This window comes from Schizosaccharomyces pombe (genome assembly GCF_000002945.2).
Source record: "Schizosaccharomyces pombe strain 972h- genome assembly, chromosome: II".
NCBI classification, from domain to species: domain Eukaryota; kingdom Fungi; phylum Ascomycota; class Schizosaccharomycetes; order Schizosaccharomycetales; family Schizosaccharomycetaceae; genus Schizosaccharomyces; species Schizosaccharomyces pombe.
Window position 1 is genome coordinate 783,708 of NC_003423.3, and position 21,709 is coordinate 805,416.

The 21,709-nt window shown below is 35.5% G+C and overlaps 8 protein-coding genes and 9 long non-coding RNA genes across 17 annotated transcripts; 8 read left to right on the forward strand and 9 right to left on the reverse strand.

Annotated features, from left to right (window-relative positions):
- Positions 1-31: 31 nt before the first annotated feature.
- SPOM_SPNCRNA.4876 lies at positions 32-333 on the forward strand. The gene has a single exon (NR_194231.1). It is a non-coding gene; the product is annotated as a non-coding RNA (long non-coding RNA).
- Positions 334-416: 83 nt separating this feature from the next.
- Positions 417-2,312, reverse strand: SPOM_SPNCRNA.4877. Its single transcript, NR_194232.1, has one exon. It is a non-coding gene; the product is annotated as a non-coding RNA (long non-coding RNA).
- gyp1 (GTPase-activating protein Gyp1) lies at positions 859-3,438 on the forward strand. The gene has a single exon (NM_001021221.3). It carries the CDS (start codon positions 1,406-1,408, stop codon positions 2,948-2,950), a length of 1,545 nt encoding a protein of 514 aa, NP_595314.1. The 5' UTR covers positions 859-1,405; the 3' UTR covers positions 2,951-3,438.
- SPOM_SPNCRNA.4878 lies at positions 3,365-3,655 on the reverse strand. Its single transcript, NR_194233.1, has one exon. It is a non-coding gene; the product is annotated as a non-coding RNA (long non-coding RNA).
- Positions 3,656-3,932: 277 nt separating this feature from the next.
- On the forward strand, positions 3,933-5,822 carry SPOM_SPBC530.02 (transporter). The gene has a single exon (NM_001021222.3). It carries the CDS (start codon positions 3,971-3,973, stop codon positions 5,594-5,596), a length of 1,626 nt encoding a protein of 541 aa, NP_595315.1. The 5' UTR covers positions 3,933-3,970; the 3' UTR covers positions 5,597-5,822.
- Positions 5,823-6,132: 310 nt separating this feature from the next.
- On the reverse strand, positions 6,133-6,584 carry ksh1 (the record flags this gene model as incomplete). Its single annotated transcript, NM_001355980.2, has 4 exons — positions 6,531-6,584; positions 6,383-6,492; positions 6,259-6,310; positions 6,133-6,189 (listed from the first exon to the last, which is right to left on the reverse strand). The coding sequence occupies exons 1-4, from the start codon at positions 6,531-6,533 to the stop codon at positions 6,133-6,135; spliced, it is 222 nt and encodes a 73-aa protein (NP_001343144.1). The 5' UTR covers positions 6,534-6,584.
- A 372-nt stretch (positions 6,585-6,956) lies between these two features.
- On the reverse strand, positions 6,957-8,376 carry bag102 (BAG family molecular chaperone regulator Bag102). Its single transcript, NM_001021223.3, has one exon. It carries the CDS (start codon positions 8,170-8,172, stop codon positions 7,552-7,554), a length of 621 nt encoding a protein of 206 aa, NP_595316.1. The 5' UTR covers positions 8,173-8,376; the 3' UTR covers positions 6,957-7,551.
- A 53-nt stretch (positions 8,377-8,429) lies between these two features.
- On the forward strand, positions 8,430-9,508 carry SPOM_SPNCRNA.1384. Its single transcript, NR_150262.1, has one exon. It is a non-coding gene; the product is annotated as a non-coding RNA, possible alternative UTR (long non-coding RNA).
- SPOM_SPNCRNA.4879 lies at positions 8,859-11,600 on the reverse strand. Its single transcript, NR_194234.1, has one exon. It is a non-coding gene; the product is annotated as a non-coding RNA (long non-coding RNA).
- mod5 (Tea1-anchoring protein Mod5) lies at positions 9,460-12,607 on the forward strand. Its single transcript, NM_001021224.3, has 2 exons — positions 9,460-9,613; positions 9,842-12,607. The coding sequence occupies exons 1-2, from the start codon at positions 9,554-9,556 to the stop codon at positions 11,348-11,350; spliced, it is 1,569 nt and encodes a 522-aa protein (NP_595317.1). The 5' UTR covers positions 9,460-9,553; the 3' UTR covers positions 11,351-12,607.
- Positions 11,719-12,435, reverse strand: SPOM_SPNCRNA.4880. Its single transcript, NR_194235.1, has one exon. It is a non-coding gene; the product is annotated as a non-coding RNA (long non-coding RNA).
- prt1 (transcription factor) lies at positions 12,592-15,287 on the forward strand. Its single transcript, NM_001021225.3, has one exon. It carries the CDS (start codon positions 12,876-12,878, stop codon positions 15,162-15,164), a length of 2,289 nt encoding a protein of 762 aa, NP_595318.2. The 5' UTR covers positions 12,592-12,875; the 3' UTR covers positions 15,165-15,287.
- On the reverse strand, positions 13,161-13,684 carry SPOM_SPNCRNA.4881. The gene has a single exon (NR_194236.1). It is a non-coding gene; the product is annotated as a non-coding RNA (long non-coding RNA).
- clu1 lies at positions 15,288-19,218 on the reverse strand. The gene is given in 3 exon segments (NM_001021226.3): positions 15,288-17,131; positions 17,133-18,944; positions 19,132-19,218. Coding segments are annotated over 3 exon segments (3,522 nt in total). The 5' UTR covers positions 19,145-19,218; the 3' UTR covers positions 15,288-15,434.
- A 1,042-nt stretch (positions 19,219-20,260) lies between these two features.
- SPOM_SPNCRNA.4882 lies at positions 20,261-20,899 on the forward strand. Its single transcript, NR_194237.1, has one exon. It is a non-coding gene; the product is annotated as a non-coding RNA (long non-coding RNA).
- Positions 20,432-21,567, reverse strand: SPOM_SPBC530.07C (TENA/THI family protein, domain found in context with a broad range of enzymes). Its single transcript, NM_001021227.3, has one exon. It carries the CDS (start codon positions 21,384-21,386, stop codon positions 20,658-20,660), a length of 729 nt encoding a protein of 242 aa, NP_595320.1. The 5' UTR covers positions 21,387-21,567; the 3' UTR covers positions 20,432-20,657.
- Positions 21,009-21,494, forward strand: SPOM_SPNCRNA.4883. The gene has a single exon (NR_194238.1). It is a non-coding gene; the product is annotated as a non-coding RNA (long non-coding RNA).
- Positions 21,568-21,709: the final 142 nt, after the last annotated feature.

Consider the following 21,709-nt stretch of genomic DNA (forward strand, 5'->3'; position numbering starts at 1 on the left):
TTTTTGATTGTTCTCAATATAAAATTTATCTTAGTACATATTTATTTTGTTCTCATGTCAGTTTTGGAGAACATACATTACAATTTCTTGACAAGACAACATTTGGAAAATTGCTCTGTTCATTAAAACATTGAAAACCGTATATGTTTTTTAAATCATTCCTCTTCAATGCATTTGTTGAAGTAATTTTACTGAATCAAAGATATAAATACATGTTTGAAAACAAATACCCGAAACTGCTAAAAAAAAGACTGGGATTGAAAGTTAGACTAGATTCGTTGATCATCTACTTGAAAAATGTGTTTTGTTAGAAATATATAGGAACAGGAAAATCTTAGACTGTATTTCAGGAAAATTTAAACTTAGTAGGTATTAAAATGCTTATAATTCATCGTATTATATTAGGTAACTAGGATGTCAATACGAAAAATAACAATAAAATCAGAGATTCATTATTGACAGGAAATACTTTTTTACGTTTCTTAATCAACGTTTATACTTTTCTCTTTTTTGTTTTGAAAAGCGACTAGTCACAATTGTCAAAATTACATTGTTCACTTTTACTGGCAGCAACTTAAGTAAAGAAGAGATAGAACTCATAGATATAAACATTGTTAAATGAGACCTAGCTGTGTATCTTTTACTACTCTGCGCATATAAACCCAACATTCCCAAGCAATAAGACCATGCACGGCCAAAATCCTTCTATCAACTGTTCATGGCTTAAAACGAATTTCCTTTAACTAAAAAGTGAGATAAATAATTAAAGTATTAAACCTTGCTCCTTTTATTAAAAAAACCTCATATATAAGAAACTCCATACACCTACTGTTTTCCTCCCTATTGTTTTGTTCTTCCACCAAATAAGGGCAACTGCCTTGGCAACTGCACAGACCGAGTAAATCTTCACAATTTCGTTGATATTCGGTTAAAATTTGTAAATATACTAGTGTATTGGATTGTATCTAAGGTTTTCTCGAAACATTTGTTCGTGTTCAAATTCCGCGCTGTTCTAATAGATCACAAGATCTCGAGCTGGTGCGTTTTCGTTTGGATGGAACCCACAGACACGGCTTTGCTTCTAATAGCTTAAGTTTTTTTTTTTTGAAAATAGTTTTCATTTGATAAGAAAAGAATAAGACTTCAAGTCCGGTAAGTCTATGAGTGGTGCCTAAGATCCTTCGTCGTTAAACATTTGAAGTTATTGCCTTCTAAAACGTTTCATCTACTTTTTACAGCAAATTTTGAAACTGTTTTTTGCATCTTAACCAAAAGTATTTTATTTTGGCGATAAATTCAAAGAGTATCTGTTATTTGCTAAATTTGTTGTGTCCATCAAGGCTATCAAATTACTGCTTCATTTTGTAAAAACAATTTTTCTTCTCGTATTTTAAGATTTTCCACTATGGAATCTCAGTCAAAAAAGTCGTCCGCCTTAAAAACTCTCTCCAGCTTATGGAATGGATCCTCTAGCGCCACTTCGGATCCAGTTACTGTTTTGGATCGAAGCCGGACCCATCACCATCGTGGTCGAAGCACTTCTTCCAAAGCTCAACCGTTCAGATTGGACGACTCTGTTTACTCAGATCAACCCCCAAAAGATCATATCTCTTTGGCCCGGTCCATAACTAGACCCGAATCTGCTAGTGAGTCTAAAATCTATGCACCTTCTGCGAGATCTTCTCTTTCCTTGGAAGCTGTTGTAGGCAAAAAAGTGTCTGCAAAGTTTGCCAAATATTTGTCACAGACAGATGACGATTGGGGAGTTTCGAATATTAAAGCCTCAAAATCTCTTCCTCGTATGGCTCGAAGTACTACTCCAAATTCTTCAAGCCGCTCCTTATTTCCTCAAAATGGCGTGGATACTACCACTTCTAGACAAAAGCTTCATTCGTCTGGTCGTTTTCCTTTACCCGCTAAACTAGCCCATCGTTCTGTAGAAGTTGAGGTTGCTGAAAGCAATGCGCTTGTCTCTCGGATCAAGAAGTTTTCGCGAATTCTTGATGCTCCAATTGTGGATTTAAATGCGCTTCGTACATTGGCTTGGAATGGAATTCCCTCCGAACATAGACCTATTGTCTGGAAATACTTGTTAGGATATTTACCTTGTAATGCTTCTCGTCGTGAAGTCACTTTAAAGCGAAAGAGAGACGAATATAACGCAGCAAAAGATTCCTGCTTTAATACAAATACAGAGCCACCACCTTTGGATCAAACTATTTGGCGACAAATTGTCCTTGACGTTCCGAGGACGAACCCCTCTATTCTTCTTTACCAAAACCCATTGACGCAGCGTATGCTTGAGCGTATTTTATATGTTTGGGCCTCACGGCACCCAGCCAGCGGATATGTACAAGGCATCAGCGATTTAGTTACTCCTTTTATTCAGGTGTTTTTGTCCGAATATATCGGCGATAAGGACCCAATGACATATGACATTGCTCTTCTTGATGAAACTAATCGTAATGATATTGAGGCTGATGCTTACTGGTGTCTTTCTAAATTGTTAGATGGTATCCAAGATAACTATATACATGCACAGCCTGGAATCCGTCGACAGGTGAATAATCTGCGAGAGCTTACTTTACGTATAGATGAGCCATTAGTAAAACATCTTCAAATGGAGGGTGTTGATTTCCTTCAGTTTAGTTTTCGCTGGATGAACTGTCTTTTAATGCGCGAGCTTAGTATTTCGAATATCATTCGGATGTGGGATACATACATGGCGGAAGGTGTCCAAGGATTTTCTGAGTTTCACCTCTACGTATGTGCTGCATTTTTAGTGAAATGGTCGAGTGAATTACAAAAGATGGAATTTCAGGATATATTAATTTTTCTGCAGTCTATTCCGACAAAAGATTGGAGCACAAAGGATATCGAAATTTTACTATCTGAAGCTTTCCTATGGAAATCATTGTACAGTGGAGCTGGTGCACATTTGAAAAGGTAAGGCATAGTAGCCATTTCGTTTTCCCTTTTCAGAGCATTCGTCTTCTTCCTTAATCCCTTGCTTATTTTGGCATAGCAGCCTTTTTCAAATGCCATCCTTCCTATGCATTTTTATAATTAGGTTGACAAATCTCCTTCGTTAATTCATTGTGTTGCTTTTCTATGTTTATGAGCTTATGAGTCTAAGTCTTACTTCTTCTAATAAATTTTCCTTTCATTCACCTAAATAACTTTTCAAGTTTGCTCCTTAACTCAGCTGGATTGAGTTTGCGACTTTTAGAATTTATCATGCAGGATAAAGTATTTCTCTTGAAGAAAGTCTGAACTACCTTAATCATTTTTGGGAAGTTATTAACCCTTGAATTAAATTGTATATTCACTATTACTTATATGTAATTTGTCTTTACTCTTACGTTCGACCGTTCTCTAACCCTTTTCCAGTTTGACTTACGTTACTACTTTACTATTCAACGATTGTTTAGTCCATGGCGTGATACTTTACATGAATCGTTATTAATATCATTTTTTTTTCTCTTCTATGCTAGTCATGTTTTCTTTGGTTTTATCCAAGATTGTACATTACGATTTCAAAGTACGACTTTTGTATTGGTAAGAGATGATGAAAATCGACAAGACTGTACTACATGGTCTGTGTCTTCTTCCTTGATTCGACCAAAATGTATGGATGAATTAGAGTAGATAATGAAAACGCTGTGACAATTTTTGAATATTTATACAACTTAATACAGTTTTTGAACTGAAATAAAGAAGCACGTTCCATTGCGTTATAGAATCATTGTATTACTTTTCATGAAGAAGAAATCATTTATTTATAACTATAGGATCAATTTCTTATCTTTTAAATTTCAATACTCATAGCTTTTTCATGCTGATTTTGCAACTGCTTACCACAACAGCATTTGCAGTGACTGTTTTTCAAACTATATTTACTATATAAGGGAGACTTTGCCTATTACCTCTACGTCTGGCTTAGGAGCGCAAATTAAGCGATAAGAAAGAAATGGATCTGTATCTTTTAGCAAGCGGCAGAAAGTTTGGGGTTGTAAAGTCTGACTGTATATCCAATAACGGAGTAAATGTGAAGGATGTTGGAAATGCATTGAATGAAGGTGTTGTTGGTGCTATTGACGCTACCCGTAAAATGGTGGTTTCATTAGGAACAGTAATGCCTGAAATTCAAAAATGCGGTGTTACTTTTGAAGAGAGCTCCGAGGATGTAAGTGATTTTTATTTAGTAAGATGGGATAGCATTGATGATCCCTTAAATCCCAAAAATTGGCCAATGTGGAAGAAATGGATTGTTGTAGTTCAAATATCCTTAATAGCATTTGTGGTAACTTTTGGATCGAGCGTATACTCTTCAGGTATCGGTAATGTTTCAATGGACTTTGGGGTATCGATTTCTGTTTCTTCTTTAGGCTCTTGTGTCTTCTTGGTTGGCTTCGGGTTTGGATCGTTACCATTTGCTCCTCTCAGTGGTATCTATGGAAGATTTGTTGTTTATTTTTGTACGTTGTTGATGTTTACCCTATTTCAAATTGGTGGAGGTTGCGCACAAAATATATGGACATTGGTTATTTTACGTTTTTTTCAAGGATTTTTCGGTAGTACGCCTTTATCAAATTGCGGTGGTACTCTAAGTGATTTATTTACTCCCATACAAAGAACGTATGTACTTCCTGGCTTTTGCACCTTCCCTTTTCTTGGCCCCATTTTTGGACCCATCATTGGTGATTTTATTTGTCAGAGCTACTTGGGTTGGTGTTGGGTGTTTTGGATAAATATGATCATGGGAGCCGTGGTAATTGTCATTATTTTTTTCTTCATGCCGGAAACTCATGGGGATACCATTTTAGACTATAAAGCTCGGTATCTGCGTAATAAGACCAGAAATATGAAATGGCATACCATTCACGAAAGACAGCGGAATCCAAGGAGTGCAATATATCAAGCTTGTACTGATTCTGTCTCTTTATTGATTACCGAACCTATTGTAGTCTGCTTTACACTTTATCTGACTGTCGTGTACATCATTGGTTATATTGACTTTGAAGGCTACCCTATAGTATTTGCCAAGTACTCTTTCGATCAGGGAGAAATTGGTTTATCGTTTATTGGAATTGGAATAGGTATTGTTTTAGCAGGTGCCTGCACGCCCATCATCTACGTACACTACAATCGAGTTTATACAAGAAGGAATGGGGTTATGTCTCCAGAAGACCGTCTATACCCTCTTTTCTTTGGATCCATAATGCTACCGATTTCCATGTTTTGGTTTGCATGGACCTGTTACCCATACCATCCTTACGTGCATTGGATAGTTCCATTGATATCAAGTATCTTCTTTGGCTGGTCGCTTTTGTTTGTATTTTTTGTTTCCTATAATTACATAATTGATTCCTATCAAAAACTGGCTGCAAGTGCTTTAGCTGCTGCTACGCTTGTCCGTTATGCAGCTAGTGGAGGAATGAGTCTAGTAGGCAGGCCCATGTATGTGAATTTAGGAGACCATTGGGCAACTAGTTTACTTGGTTTTATTTCAGTAGGAATGATTCCTATACCGTTTTTATTTTTTATATATGGAAAAAAAATTCGTGGTTTGAGTAAACACGCATACAAGTTGTGAGTACTACTATTCACAACCATTAGTACAATAGATTTCGCAGCTTTAGGATAATTGTGCCTTGGTTTGCTTGATACATTTTAAGCAATTGAATTAAGTAATTAAATAAACGATACCCAAATCGGTCAGAAGTCAATATGAACAAGCCATAACAGGGTGTTATTCTAGTTTTTATAGTAAATGAGAGTTATACTGATAGATAGATCGAAATCAAAAATCAACCAATCCATCTTGTTTATATGTTATTCTTTACAGTTAACATCTTTTATTAACACAATAGACACAGGCGTATAAAGATATGAAAATGGATGTGAGTAAAAAGGTAATATAAGGATGAAAGAATGAAATGGGCGTAGAATTGATATAATAATTTTCGTGCGGGATGGATTTGTGCAACATAAACGACAAAAAGGTCGAATTATTCTTGATTACCAGCTATTTAGAAATGAAAAGTGTAAGCAAAAGAAATAAAACTGTTTGTAAAGTATTTTCTTCTCTTCACTGTCATAAGCTAGCCAGAAAGCTAAAATTTTAATAACTTATGAGGAACCGAAAATAAATCGTAAAGCCATAAAAACACAAAATAGTGATATATACTAAAGATAGATGTTAGATCTAGCCTTTTTTAAAAAGGATAATTAGCTAGTGAAATAGCTAAAACTCACCGGACTAGCTCGCTCACCAATTCGAGCGCATTTCCAGAATACCATTGTCACGCTGTCAACTTATTAGCAATTCCATATCCCTCAAAACTAAAATATTATATATCTAATAATCATTTAGGCTTACCCTTCTTTTCTTTTTTCTAATAAAGCAGGGAATTGACGGTGTAAATAAGTACATGTGCAGATCGTTAATAGTATAACGAAAAGCAAACTTTCAAAGTTAAAAATGGCAGTCTAACGGTTAATGTTTGTCTTAAAACAAAAATAGTTACCATTTTATTATACTCTGATTAAAATTTTCAGCTTTTAAAAAGCATGTAATTTCTGTGTTCATATATGAAACATACAATGAACTTGAAGTATGCTCACTTGTTCACATTACGACACACAAGACGTTGTAAATATTTATTACGAATTACAACGCATATTATTCGTGTTCTGATACACCGATAAATACCGATATATAATATTAAAAATATATTGAATGTTGGTGGACAAATGCTAATATATGTATGACTTTTCAGGAGGGCTGTATAAAGTATTTGAGGAAATTAAACTATTTATAAATGGGAAAGGGGAAAACATGTTACATAAATATTGAGTAACGTTTAATAAGTCTACATAATACATTGACGATGCAGTCAAGTCAAATAATAATGATAAAATACTTTTAACCTTAGTTTTAAATAGACATGGTTCTTAAATTTCAAAATAACCAGCTGTTCTAAATTTCACTCTTCGATATTAATGGTATAAAACATTGGAACGTTGAGTTTTTGTTAAGTGATTACGAAGGAAGTAAAGGATGTGGAGTTGATATGCTAGAATTGGTATACAGTTTTGAAATCCATTTATCATAAGAAAAAGTATTTTGAATTTGTAACACTATGACTATCCAACCTTCCGGAAGAAACAAAAAGCAATGACGAATGTTTACAAAAATTAATGATACGGCTGCAGTTGAGCAAATGTAAGAAAAAACAGTTGTAACGACAAAAATAGAAAATATGGCATTATGAATGCTTAAAGATTATGTATAAATTGAGAGTAGAACAGTTTAATAGTTGAGGAGCAAGCGGTATCAAAAAAAGAAAAACAAAAATTCAAGCCAGCATAAAAACTTAAAATTGGGTGCTACAAGTTGTTTGCAGAACCTTGGTATAGAAGTTGTTAGAAACGGAAAAATATTGTAGGAGTTGTTTAGTCAATCAGTTTTTACATATCCAAAAAACCATAGCCGACGGAACCATCGTCTCCCAAGCAACTAAGAATTGTTAAATTATAACACATTTTTCATTTGTTTTGATTCTTGGTGGAATCTAGTTTACTCAAATATTGTTGAGATAAACGAATAGCTTCTTTTCTTTTAAGACGAGCTTCTGGGTCGTCTTCAACATTAACAGCATCTAATTTTATCATCCTAGCCAACAATGTTTCACTAAGGCGTGTATGCAAATCTTGAACATCTTGTGCCGAAGCGGGAGACGATTGGCAGAAGGCTTCAATTTTAGGGACGAGATCCTGTTGAAGCTCATCTATATATGCTTCAATTTGTTGCATTGCCGGGCTCAGTTTGGGTAATTCGAGCTCTAATTCACTTCCATTTTGCACATTTTGGTCGGAAAGTGAACCATCCTTGAGGGTCACCCCGTTTAACTTGAGAGACGCTTTGTCGGGCATTACTGAAAATGCGTTGCACACGCGACGAAGAAAACTAGTGTAAGAAACCATATTCAGCCTTGGTTGTCGCAACACAAAATTCAACTTTTCGCCATCGTAATGAACAACGACAATATCTTCGGTTTCAGTAGCTCTCTTTTTCAATAATGCGCTAATCAAAACAGTAACTGACAATACAGCTAGAGAGATCCAATATTTTTTATCCATAGAACACAACTGGGTAAAAAAAGACATGTTGATTTCTCGATGCTTTTTCCTAAAGTCAAATGAATGAAGAAGTGATAAACCGGTCAATAAGCAAGACTAAATAAGTCTGGGTCTTTATCAGATTTCCTTGGTAAATGAAGGAACTGGTATATAAAAATTTAATTGCTAGATAAGAGAGAGGATGTTTTAAATTGGTGAGTTGCTCTCGAACCAATTTCGCATTTGGTGGTTACTATGTAGGTTGTGGAGATGATAGTGTTATGAATTCTTTGAAATGTGAGTTTCTCCTATACAAACATGATAAGTCCGAAAAATGATAATTAAAAAAAAAAAAAGCTGTTTGTTGCCAAAATCTTATTCTTTTTGTTTTTGTTAAAACTTCTGCTGCAGTAGACTGACATGTTGACCTCAAATATCTAGTTATCATTTACGTTCATGCATCAAATTAAACTAATTCAGTTTCGTAAAGATCTTGTTTTTTCTCTTTTTAAGTTTAATTTTTGTTTCTTTGACAAGGAAGGTACCGAAAAAAGCAATCCATGGGATGTGTTTGATAATTGAACAAAGTGTGAATCTGACTTTAACCAGAAGTAGTAATGCTCTAATTTTTTTTAAGAGAATAAGTAATACTCTAAGGATCTTTGATTGCTTTCGGCGTAAATAATTGTTTATTTGTATGTATAACTTTATTCTGAAAAGCAAAGAAGAAGTTTCATATAAATTCATATCAGCAAAAGCGCATTCTCGGTTGATTTTATCGTTTAATGGTTGAATTCTTGGGTATTTTATACCTCAACTATTTTTTCAAAATACTCTTCAATAATTTAGTGGGTTCTCCCATTTGATCGATTCAATTGTTGGGGACTCAAATTGCATAAAAATTGAAGAACAGGATATCATGCTGTAAACAATTCTCCATTTCAACTTTCATTATTGTTACTCGTCTGCAATACCTGGATATATCAACACTTACTCCATCACTGATGTGCTTACCTATCTAAGAGTGCATGTTCTTGGGGACGTCAAAAGTTATGTTTCCATCTTACATGGATAAAGGAATCAGCTCTATTTGCTCTCAAGGGTAATTTCTATTAAATATCCATCTATTTCCTACACCTGCCTGAGAACTTGCTCGAATTATTTTTAAAAGAATATTTTAGCTATAAAAATTTTCTTGTGACCTTTTAATATTATGTTTTTCACCAATTGTTCCATGAACATTACTAAAAAGAGGGAAATATTCTTTTACAAAATATTTAACACGATACCAGCTCAACTGAGGAAATTAGCGTCGCGATCCGCGTACTACTAATTGTTAGCCAAACACCGGTTTCCCAATTCCCAGTTTTGGATATTCTTTTTACTCTCTTTTTTGGCTCTAATTGATCTTTTTCTTTTATTTGATTGCATGTCGGCTTTATCTGAAAGCCCTGCTATTCCTTCTTTTTGGAGACCTGAGACATCCGAGGTATGCTAATTTTTTAAGAAGATCAGAGGTAGTTTCTCTTATTCTTTATGTAAGACATGAAAGTTGCACCTGTACGCAAATTGCAGCTGTTCAATTTGTTGAATGGAGCCTTTCTTTCCGAGTACTACCCTATCTTGCCTGTTTGAAATAATGATTTGCTAACAAGTGTTGCTTGGGCTGCCCCCTTTTCACTAGTTAAGGGTTCAGCTTGCTGGCATTAATGATTAGATATCAAAAAAACCTCGACCAAACACTACCGTCGGATTTCAATTCGATAATAGAAATGTAGGTACAAGTGCTCCTTCTACTCCTGCTATCCGGAGAAATAATACCGATAGTTTTGAACGAGGTCTTTCTTTACCATTGCCAAGCAGCAAGCAAGATACTGGTTCAAGTGTACTAGATCCAGACGGAGATGCATACGTAAATCGATATGCTCGTCCTGTTACAGCAGGTAGTATTTATATTCCAAGTAATTACCACAAGTCTTTTTCTCCCAATACGTTTTCTGGGTTTAATGTAAAGAGAAGCGCGTCTAAATCTCCAAAAAGAAGTGCCAATGGTTCAACGTCAGAGGATATTAGCATTGAAGGATCTCCCTCTGAAACAGCCAAGGGAGCTAGATCATCTTTTAATAGTAATTTTCGAACCTTTGACATTGGAAGTGAGCGCCGAAGGAGAATATTGGAAGCATCACAGGACTCATCTCGTCCGGGAAGATACTCTTATAGGACAAAAAGCGCATCTCCAGCATTAATTGATACTTCGACCTTGGATTCTAGGTTGAATTTTACTATGGGACGCTTGGAACGATCCATTGCTCAGTTATCCAAAAATACGATGCGCGCTGTGTCGCATTTGGAAAATCCGCCAAAGGACATAACGTTGCCAAAATTAAACGTTAAGAATTCTGCTTGGCCGTTGCAGCCATATTCACCACCTGCCAATGAAACGCCAGCTTCTTCTTCTTCTTCCGCGAAGGCTCGACCTGTATCTGTGCCAGATATGTCGTCTCCCGTACCTGCTTCTTCAGTTGAATATGAGTCTCTCAAAGCCGCCGTTACTTATTCGCCTTCTCAAAATCCCAAGAAGGTTGCAGAAACCGATTCTGAATCTCGTAAATCGTCTTTTCAATCTTCCTACAATGATGCAGATCGACCTTTCCAGGTTGGCGCGCAGACGCAATCAACACCGAATCGCATTTCGAGGAGTGATTCTCCTATTGTATATGATGTAGACACTCATTCTGAAGACAACGCTAGTACAGCATCTTCGGAAGCCATTTCTCAATCAATGCGTTCTTTTCAACCTCAACCGAATACTGGGAGTCCATTTCCACGTTTTACTTCCACCAATACTGAAGATGAGCAGGAGTCAGATATTCCTCAATCGGATGCCAATGATTCCACTGTGAATTTGAACCAACCTAACTACGCCAATTTAACTCCTACACCTCAAGTTTCACCGAAACGACCTACTTACTCAAGAAGCTCACCTTTGCCTTCGGCTTCTGTACCCGCCCTTGGTGATGGGTCACCAGATCCTCCAGCTGCTCCGTCAATTCAGAATTCTTTGAGTGTCCACGAATCTGAAATGCCACCTCATGTAACCAGAGACTATACACAACCAGCTGCTAGTGCAACACCAGTACCTAAAGAAAAACCTTCTGAAAAAAGTGAAAAACCTCCTAAAAAGAAAGGTTCCAAATTAGAGAAGTTTTGTTGTATTTTGATGTAAAATTTATTTTTGTTTTTTTTAATATTTTAAGGATTGGCGTCGAAAGCATGTGTCTATGAAGGATTCAGATATCCAAAGGAAATCGTAATACTTGAAGGAATTAATTTAATGGTTGTTCACGTGCGTACTTTCCTGTCTGCTTATATCCATATTATATTTCCGTTTTAATGCATACTCATTTCAAGACACGTGTTATCATTAACGTTGATTGGGATACACATAACCTCTAGAATTACATGTTTCAAATCTTTTTTTTATTGTGGAGCGTTATGTTAAATTTTTTGCCTTGTTTTTTGAACAATAATAACATATGAACATTTAGTATAGTGTTTTAGCAGGAAGAATTTCATATTTTTTCGAATAATGAAAACTAGAAACGTTGAACTCATGTGGTGCATATCGCGTTAACTCATACTAATTTATACCGGGTTCGATTGGTCATGGTTTTCAGATCTCTTTAACCTGGATATCCGATCTTGGAGGTTAAATGGCATATTCTTGAGGAACTTTTAAATTTCTATTTGGTTTAACAAAGGATAGTCTTGCTTGTCCCACATTTCTTTTTCTCTACGAACTTCACTTTATTTTAGACTGGGCATGAATTACTTTGTACGACAAATAGAACAAAAGGATTTTTTTTTCTTTTGTTCATTTAAATCGGTGTTATGAATGAACGACAGACCATTAAAAGAAAAAGCAATTTATTTCACCTCACTGATTTACAGTCATTGGTAAGTTGGAACTTATAATTTATAGCTTTTGGAGTTTGGCGAGTTTATGAAAGCAAAATTAAATTGAAAAAGCTTTTTTTTAATTTTCTTTTTCGCAAAAGCTTTCTGAAATCTAGTGTCGAACTTTTATGTTTGCAATGTAGGGATGAGATGTTTTTTGAGAAGTCGGACTTCGGACTTCCTCCGATCCGTCTTAATTCAATTTTGATCCGTTTCCAAAGAAAACAAAAAGCTTTATTTTTAATTTATGTAACTTTTCGTTCTGTTTTTCTAATGCTACCCCTCAGGTATGTGGTAAATGTACCTACCTGTATAACTTAGTTTTTGTTCGCAAAAACTATTTTGATTATTTAATTTCAGTATTTAATAATGAAATTAAATCAAAATTTGAACGACTTTCATCAAAATTAATGAGCTTCTGTATTTTTTCTACATTTATTCCCAATTGCTCAGCACGATAAGTTTCGTAAAATCGGATTGATATAGTAATCTACACGCATCAACGTGACTAACACAACTTGGTTAAAAATTTTTATCGGAATTGTTAAAAACGAATAATTGGTGCTTAATTTATAAATGAAAGCTTTATTTCATAATAAATCGCTTACTGAAAATACTTTTTAAGGAACATTTTTTGGACCCGCACATTTTAACTACTCAGAAAACGAACGTCCTATATTGTAGGTATTGCTAAGTGATTGGCTTTTTTATTCTATTTTTTAATATCTTTGGCATATCTTAATATTTGCTAATCGACTGTCGTTGCACTTGTACATTGAAAAAATTGTTACCGGATGGAAAATTTGAAATCAGCATCGCCGGAGGAAGACTCACCTCGCCACGGGGATAACATGGGGAAACCAAAAAGAATTCCTAGAGCTTGTGACATGTGTAGAAAAAGGAAGATTCGCTGTGATGGAAAGCAACCTGCATGTTCGAATTGCGTTAGTCACGGAATCCCATGCGTATTTACAGCTAGACCTAAAAGAAGAACAGGTCAGAGACAAATGTACATTAAGTCGCTCGTTTCTAGATTAGAACAAATGGAGTCTACTCTGAGATCCGTAATTCCGAACTACGACCAGCAGCCTGATATTATACATCCCTCCTCTACTCCCAAAAACTATCATGATCTAAACTGTACGAAAGGCGAAACTTCTTCCGATGACTCCACCGACGATATAGCGTTTTTGAATGAAAAAATGGGGACTCTCGTCACTACTCCGATCGGTTCTCAAAAATATTTCGGCTCTTCATCTACCTTTTCCATTATTCAACATGCTGCAAAATTTGCATCAGGAGTTGAATCCGATAAAGTTTTAGAGCATCTGTCCATGGCTAAATCGGGTTGTTTGTTTGATCCTGATGAGAGTTTCGATGGCTCAAAAGCCGAATTACCTTCTTCAGAGATTGCCAATATATACATAGATGCCTACTTCAAATCATACAATCCTTTATTTCCTGTTTTTACAAGAGAAAATTTTTACCAAAAATTTGGTTCCCCAAATTGTTTCAAAAAACCCGATGGTTCCATTGATCTGGTTAATTATGCTTCATACGTTGTTGTTTTATCTCTTGGTTGTCTTGCTATAGCGGATACTGAAGAGCAAGTTTCCCGAGCTAATGCTCTATTTAAAAACACTCTCGGAATCAGTATTGAAGTTACTAAAGATATGAGCTTCCGTACTCTGGTCTTCAATTTTCTTACTTCAGTCTATTATTGCGCAGTTTCCAAACCAAATGCGGTCTGGTTGAACGTTGGTGTAGTCGTTAGAGTTGCACAAACGCTAGGTCTTCATCGAAACAGTGCAATGTGGTCTATTGGAAAGGAGGATGCGGAAGAGAAAGCTCGTTTGTTTTGGTATATATATTATTTGGATAGAGTATCCTCGATGATGACAGGAAAACCCGTTGCTTTTCAGGACGATGACATTGATCAAATGGTGCCATTTTACTCTATTTATTGCTATTATGGACTTAAGCCACCCGAAGGAGATCCTTTGGGTACTTTTAACTTTTTGGAAGCCGAGGTGCAGTTAACGCGAATTGTTGGCCAAGTCCTAAAGGAACTATACTCAGTGAGTGGCATGAAGTCTAATTCTTCTCAAGTTATGGAAAAAATACTTGAGTTTGACCTTTTGCTAAACAACTGGTATAACAGTCTTCCCGACTGTATGCAACCTCGGAATCGTTTTAAAATTCCCAAATTTTGCTCGAGCAATCTGATTTTAACATCTGCTATTTATTATTCATGTTTAATCCTTATTCATCGTCATTCTCTTACAAAAAATCTTCAGGTGAATTGTGTCCATAGAGGGACTGGCTCTATAACAGATTCTCAAGCTTTATGCATTGCGGCAGCTCGCTCCATTACAAATCTTTTCGTGGAATCGGTTGATCTACAGCCATTGATAATGAAAATCATTATGTATCATGCCTTTACATCTTCGATTATCATCTTTATCAGTATATTGAAGCGGCCTCTTGCTTCTATATGTTCTGAAGATTTGAATTGTTTAATTTCCGTAAAAAATCGTTTAATAAGTTTTGAAACACATGGTTTTGTTCGTTTGAATGTCGTTATGGATGCTTTAGAAAGTATGATCTCGACTGCTCAGGCAGCTATGCAAAAGGCTAAGCAAATAGCAATCAATTTTAGCAGCAACTTAGCTACGAACGAAGATGTTACTAATTCTGGCATGCCTGATATTGCGGATGTTTCCCTAAAATCGCAAAGCCATGTACCACCACGTATATCCAGCAACCATTCAGATACAAGTGTTAAAAGCAATTCTCCCTCCTCTATATTTGATAACAGCGGGTATCTGAACTCTCTTAATAACAGCATCTTACAAATGCATCAAAACCTCCAAAATTCATCTAACACAAATGACCAGTATAAGTTTGATTCTGTTCAGGAAAATGAGCTACATGCAAATATAACTCCCGTGTTAGATCAAACAATGTCAATGTTCCCGTTTAAGGATCAGTTAGATCTAAATTTTGCTGCTGCTAATGTTTACAATCCTAATGTTTTTGATGATATGGGTTTGGATTGTAGTTTTTATGGGAACGGTCTATAATTAACCTAAATTATGTTTTATTAAATAGACGTCGTTGTCTAGATGCGCATGATATGATAATCCTTTTGTTTTGTTTTTGTTTACAGATTTTTACACCTTAATAGTTATTTTATTTATTATTTGGATGGTCCGTTTCTGTACGAAGTCATTATCAGTCCTTTGGACAAATTTTCTAAATTGGCAAACAATTATGAAGAATGCCCTAATGCTTTTATAGCTCACTAATTGTGAGCATGCTTTTTAAAGGACTTTTATATGCATGTGATAATTTTAAGTCCGAGATTGTCTTTCTTGATTGACAGCTAGTGCAGTAAATTCGGAGAGCCAATGCTCGGCTTCTTTCGTATTTTGGTGGTCTGGCCCTAAGGTTTCCTTTAATATGTCGTAGGCCACGCGCACTGCATGCAATGCGCTACGACTGTCCTTGTTAAGAACCATTAGTTGAGCCAGCTGTAAATACAGAGAAGCAGTAGGTGTAGTTTTGCCGAAAATTTTGTCTGATAGATCGACTGCAATTTGCAAACACTTCTGACTCTGAATGAATTTTTCAGAGCCATGTAACATAAGAGAAAGATTAGTAAATGAGTTAATAGTATTAGGATGATCTGGTCCAAAAACCAAATACCACAGCTTTAGTGCATGCTGCATATGCATCACTGCCTGCATTTCATTTTTTTGAGAGAATTCATATAGAGAAAGATTCATATAAGCCAAGCTGGTTTCCGAAGAATCAAATCCGAGGAATCGTTCACAAACAATTACAGCTTTCCTTGCCAATTCAACAGCTTCTTCTTTTTTTTCAAGTTGATGATAAATCATAGCCAACTGGCAGTAGGCTCGAGCAACCTCAGTATGAAGAACACCATAAATTTGCTCATGAAGTGATAATGATTCATTTAGAAGGTTATAGCAAAGTTCCTTATTTCCTTGTAACAGGCAAGCTTTACATGCTTCCAATGATTCTTGAGCTAAACCACTATATGGTATGCATGTTTTTATTACAGGCATTAAATTCAAAATGTCCTTGGGCCGAAATATGTTAATTTGTTCTGATTCAACTTGCCTATTCGTGGTGTTCTGTGATTTTCCTAAGTTACGCTTCTTTTTGTTGCCTTTTTTGCCGGTAAATTTGGTTGACCCGTTAGGAACAGCATGCTCTTCGCATATCTTGTCGTCAGACTTGTTTGAAAAGTAATCTTTGCACGAAATTTGAATCCCTAAACGTAGACAGGTACCTCTTAAAATACAAATAGGATTTAATGAATGTAGCAAGTCATCTGTTAAGTTAAATCGAAACCTAGAACTTGCTTCCTTTTTGATAGAGCTGTATAACGAGGTGGAATTAATTGAATATATCACTTGAGTAGCTTGAAAAAATAAATTGGCAATGTTTTCATTGATTAATGGTTTCGTAGGTTCGACGTATCCATAAACAGTGAACAAATTATTCAGTAAATGAGACAAAAGATGGCTTCTTAAGACTTGAGGTACCACAGCTAAAAAGTTGCGAAAAACATGTTTAATGGAGCGAATAAAAATTTCACTTGTGACCAGTTTCAAAAGAATTACATTGTTAGGGCTTTTTTGCAGAATTATGTTTGCAATTTCTCCCAAATACCGGATATTTATTCCGCTACGATGCATTGCTCGACATAAGGCCACTCCATCAATAGGCAAAAAGGAAGATGGTTCACTTAAGGATTTCACAAAATTGGGTATCACCTCAGCGTGTAAATATTGCGATAAAGCATAAGAGTTTTCGATATCTTTATCATAAAGTTCTTTGTTATCAGGAGGAAAGATATAATCCGAACGAAAGCAATCAGGATTAAAACCACAATCAAATCGTGCATTATCGTTACGTACTTTATTAACATTATTCTTTCCTTTTTCAGAAGATAATTTGATACCATTTCCTTCAAGTTCTACACTCTTTAAAGAATCGTTTAAATTTTTTTTCTTCGGCGTCATTATGGTTAGCGTTCACAAATGCCTGAAGTTTCATTTCATAAAATAATTGTACGAGCTCTGGACGGACATGAACAAGTTTGTGAGGATATGCTGGAAATTCTTCATTCTTTTCGTCGGATATTACTTCTAAGAACTGAGCATCCAAAGGAAAAAGACTGTACAAATCCATTAGATATGTTCTACCGTCAGAGCCTTTTAAAGCTTTGGCATCCATACTGGTATATAAGGGAAATGATTTTTCCTTACCGTCAACAAAAAAGTGTTTTTTAATATGAAGTAAATCAGAAATCCTAGACAATTCGCCTTCAAAAGATTCGTCAAATCGAAAATCACTTTCTCCTTCAACCTTACCATAAATTAAGTGAGAACTGCCGTTTTCGAGTTGTTTAAAAATTCCTGGAACAATCGTTTGGGCAACAACTCTATGACCAGCATAATCAACGACGCAAGTACCCAGTAAAGATGGATTCGAAAGGTCGAATTGGTTCAACAAGCGTATGGCCAAAATGTCTTTACCGACAGCGGAGTAGGCGGCAGAATCTCCACCCTTAGTCGAAAAAATCCCTACGCTATCACGTCCGTAAGAGAAGAATATATTGTTGTGCACGAACATTTGAGAAGCTGTTGGTTCCAAAGGATTCAATGAAGGTATATTCCCATTAACCATATCTATTGCCCCTTCAACGGCCATGTCAGTAAAATCTTGTAGAGTTTTTACGGTTAAACGTTCCCGAAGTACTCGATCTTGTACGTCTTCGTGATCCATTTCACGAGTGGATTGAATTTCTTCGTTCCAATCGCGAAGGTTACCTTGATTTTCGATATAAGGAAAAAGCTCGCTTTTTTGGGTACGAGATAAATCAGCACGATGAGGAACTGGAAATGTAATCCAAGGGGCTTGTGGCAAAGTTCCCGTTATGCTGGCCTGAGCAATAGCATCACCCGATTTGTAATCATTCAAGGATAAATGAAGTCTTTCTTTAAAAAGTGGAGATAGTTGTTCTAATAGTAAAACAAGGGAATGACTTTGTAGGTCATCACAAGGAGAAGGGTCAAATTTAGTGGAGGTACAGTTATTTACATAAAAGCCGGATACGTGTGAGGTAATATTGTATGTTTTCCCTTCTATAGTAAGCACCGTTAGATAAAGAAGATGTCCTTGGATAACGAATTCAGCTGGTACAGGATTCCACCCGGATAAAGCAAGAGAACGAAAACAACCATTGTTACTAGGATTTGGACTCGTCTCAAATTTTTTGAGAAGATTCGTATATGATAGTGATTGGGTGACAATATTCTCTGGTATTTTGTTAATTTCTTCCAAAGATGACGAGGACTTGATTTGTAGGTTTTCACCTGATGGAATATTTAACGACGGAAATATGCAAAATCCTGCTCGTATTCCAGGGGATGTTGAGGATGAAGGCAGTTTTCGACTAAGAAACTCCAAGAGTGTGTAAATATGGTACTTAGATTCACGTTCGGTATATGGGTCTAAAACAACTTCAAGCACAATTTTTCTTGTTTTTGATAACTTAAGATGGGGTATTTGACCAATTTCTAAAAATGAGTGCAATTTTTCTCGCTTATATTCTAAATGAAAACAGGTATGAGGAGGGGCTAGCATAAGTTCTAGTATGACTTGACGAACATCGTGAATTGTATTCGATAATAATAAAGAGAAGGACAGGGTCTGCGTATGATCGGGAAATATAACATCAATATCTACAGAGACGTCCACGTCTGAATGACTCATTTCCGTACCAGATGGATCACCAGAGGAGCCAGGAAGAGAGGACGTAGGCAGATCTGAAGATATAACATGTGTATTAGTACAAATATAGCAGTGTAAAAAATTTAATTTGAATAAAGGAAAAGTCTTTAAAGTTTCCTAATTTGAAAACTTCAAAGAAAATAAGCTAGTTTGATTCATAGAGGCGTGAATATAGTCGACTTTCCAATAAAGAATCACATTTTTACTAAACTTGATTCATACCTATTGTAGACATTGTAAAGCTCCCGAATAACGCTTAAGCGTGAATATAGGACTTTTTTTGTAAAAGACTTAACAAAATCGATAGGTGAAGAAGGTCGGTTCAGTTTGGCTGAATAAGTTACTAAAGTTGAATACATGAATAAAGTTATCTAAGCGAGAAAGGGTGATGTAAGAAAACACTGTAAATAATGAAGTCTCAACTTTGGTGAAAATTTATGTCTACATAATCATTCTGTAAATTCCTTCTTTTGTGTCTCATTACTTCTTTATTCATCAGTCGCATCGGTTTTTTGGAAATTACGACTCCACGAATCTAGTACTGAGCAACTTTAATCAGCCGTTTTAAAAAACTAATAATCGGACGGTGTTTTATTTTATTTGCAATTATTAAATAAATTTTGAATACTGTTCCCAAGAATATCAAAAGCTTTTTATGAATTTTTGAAGAGGTATCTTTGTGGATAGCGTAAACTTATTGTACAATGGGAGAAAAAGCTACATCTGATACATGTAGCACTACTGTAGAATTAGGGATAAATGCTTGACTTAAATTTTTAGCTTATGTATAAATTTCTGGTATAGCAAAATGTTCTGAGATACTTTGAAAAGATCGCAGCGATTAGGAAATGAGATAAACTAAGAGTAAACTAGATTTTAAAAGAATATCCGCATGCACGTGGACTGTTTGTACTCGAATTCTGAAACAGAACATACAGGGATTAAGTTTATTTTTCATATTGTTCCATATTTGAAATATGGACTTATCGATAATCCATAAGTCCAATGTTTTGGATTAATTGCTTCATTCAATAACAGTAAAATAAATGGAAGAGGAGGTTTTTTTCAAAAAGTTAAATAAGGTTTTCACAGTTAATTAGCTACATTGGGTCTGAAGATTTCATGCACAATCTACAGTAGTGCTTATATTATTGGAGGTTCTAAACAATCATTGTCAACATGTACGAAGGGAGATCAGAATTTATGAAATCACGAGATATCTAAACATTATATCCGAACTTACAATAAATTATAAATATATTAAAAACATTATTCAGTGTTCCGGTATTACAATCTTATGGTTGTTGTGGATCCGAAAAATCATGTTCAGAGTTCAACTAATGATTATGTTTGCAGGTTTAATCGTACCAATTCTCAGTGTACTCGGAATACTATAAAAATCGAAGATTCATAAGTTAGTAGTTGAAAAATATCGTTTTCAAGCGATTTGTGAACAACAATTTGTCATCATTTGGGAAGCTTTAAAAATTCATAGGACGATAAGCAAAAACGGACTGCATGCAGCGAAACTGAAGTTACAAATTTTTTACATAAATTATGTATGTAATGACTATGCTGACGAACACTTGTTCATTAATGTACTGACAAGATATATACACTGACTTTACACATTTAATCAAAAAAATTAAAAAAAGGAATCATTCGATTGACGATCAATGCTGATCAAAGGGCACGTAAAATAATGTGATATCAGAAAAAAGGAGTTAAAATGTTGTCAATTAATTCAACTAAGCCTTTTCAAACGCGGTACTGAAGAATCGATACTCAAAGTTGCAAATTTTCTTGGCAATGTCAACAGTAGCAGAGGTAAAAGGGACGTCTTGAATGCTGCGAGCCAGATTTTCTACAAACTTACCAAAAGAAGGCTGACCCCACCACTTGACAAATTCCATTTCTTCTGGGCAGTTTTTCTGGAATTGCTTAGATTCACGAACAAATTTCCATGCTCTATGGTATATTACTTCATTCAAGTAAAATGCCATAAAGTAGTCAATTCCAGAGGTACCTGGAATTTCGAAAAGCTCCTGAGTCATAAATTGAATATATGATTTACAATCTGGAGCAGAAAGATGATAGTATTCTTCAGGCTTGTTATCTTGCAACGCTTGTTCCCATGAAGTTGGGACGGGTTTGAGTTTGGGCATTTCCACGTTGCTCTCTTTGCATCTTGCCTCAAAATGAGCAAGCTCAGGAGTGATAACATTGTATGCACCCAAAAAAAGATCTAATGCTTCCTTGGGAAATCCCTTCTCATGAGTGATGGCGTTTATGGCTTTGGCAAGACACAACGAACAACCTTGAACATAAATTCGATCCTCGTATAGCCACCGTTTAAATGCGCCAGGAGGAGCAGTACCGTTAGCCAAACCTTCGATAAATGGGGACTTTGTCGCAGCAGTTTCGACTTGTTCCTCGATTCCGAGTTTCTTGATTATTGCAACTGTATAAGGATCCATTGGTAAGCAGATGAACTAAAACGAACAATGGATATGATTAAAAAAAAGAAAAAATCACTGTCTTAAAGTAGCTCCTTGGTTTGAAATTTTGATATAGTAGATCTGTAATAAGCAAATGAAATTATGGATGTGTGAAAATAGTAAAAAGTTTCAACACTAGCTTATTTTTTTTTACTTTGTTAAAAAAACATTTCCCAAATAACCAAATTTATATATATGTAGAAATTCGGCTAAAAGTTTCCAGGCCAGCTGGCCTCGCATTCAAATTTCCGGCTTCAAGTAAAGTACTTTAAACGCAAAATATCATGAGAAAAGTAGTTTGC

Excerpts from the sequence above, each read along its gene's own strand:
- SPOM_SPBC530.02 (NM_001021222.3), top strand. The coding sequence starts at position 3,971 with ATGGATCTGTATCTTTTAGCAAGCGGCAGAAAGTTTGGGGTTGTAAAG.
- prt1 (NM_001021225.3), top strand. The coding sequence starts at position 12,876 with ATGGAAAATTTGAAATCAGCATCGCCGGAGGAAGACTCACCTCGCCAC.
- mod5 (NM_001021224.3), top strand. The coding sequence starts at position 9,554 with ATGTCGGCTTTATCTGAAAGCCCTGCTATTCCTTCTTTTTGGAGACCT. Across the intron at positions 9,614-9,841 it reads GGAGACCTGAGACATCCGAG|ATATCAAAAAAACCTCGACC; the intron begins GTATGCTAATTT and ends ATTAATGATTAG.
- SPOM_SPBC530.07C (NM_001021227.3), bottom strand. The coding sequence starts at position 21,386 with ATGGATCCTTATACAGTTGCAATAATCAAGAAACTCGGAATCGAGGAA.
- gyp1 (NM_001021221.3), top strand. The coding sequence starts at position 1,406 with ATGGAATCTCAGTCAAAAAAGTCGTCCGCCTTAAAAACTCTCTCCAGC.
- bag102 (NM_001021223.3), bottom strand. The coding sequence starts at position 8,172 with ATGTCTTTTTTTACCCAGTTGTGTTCTATGGATAAAAAATATTGGATC.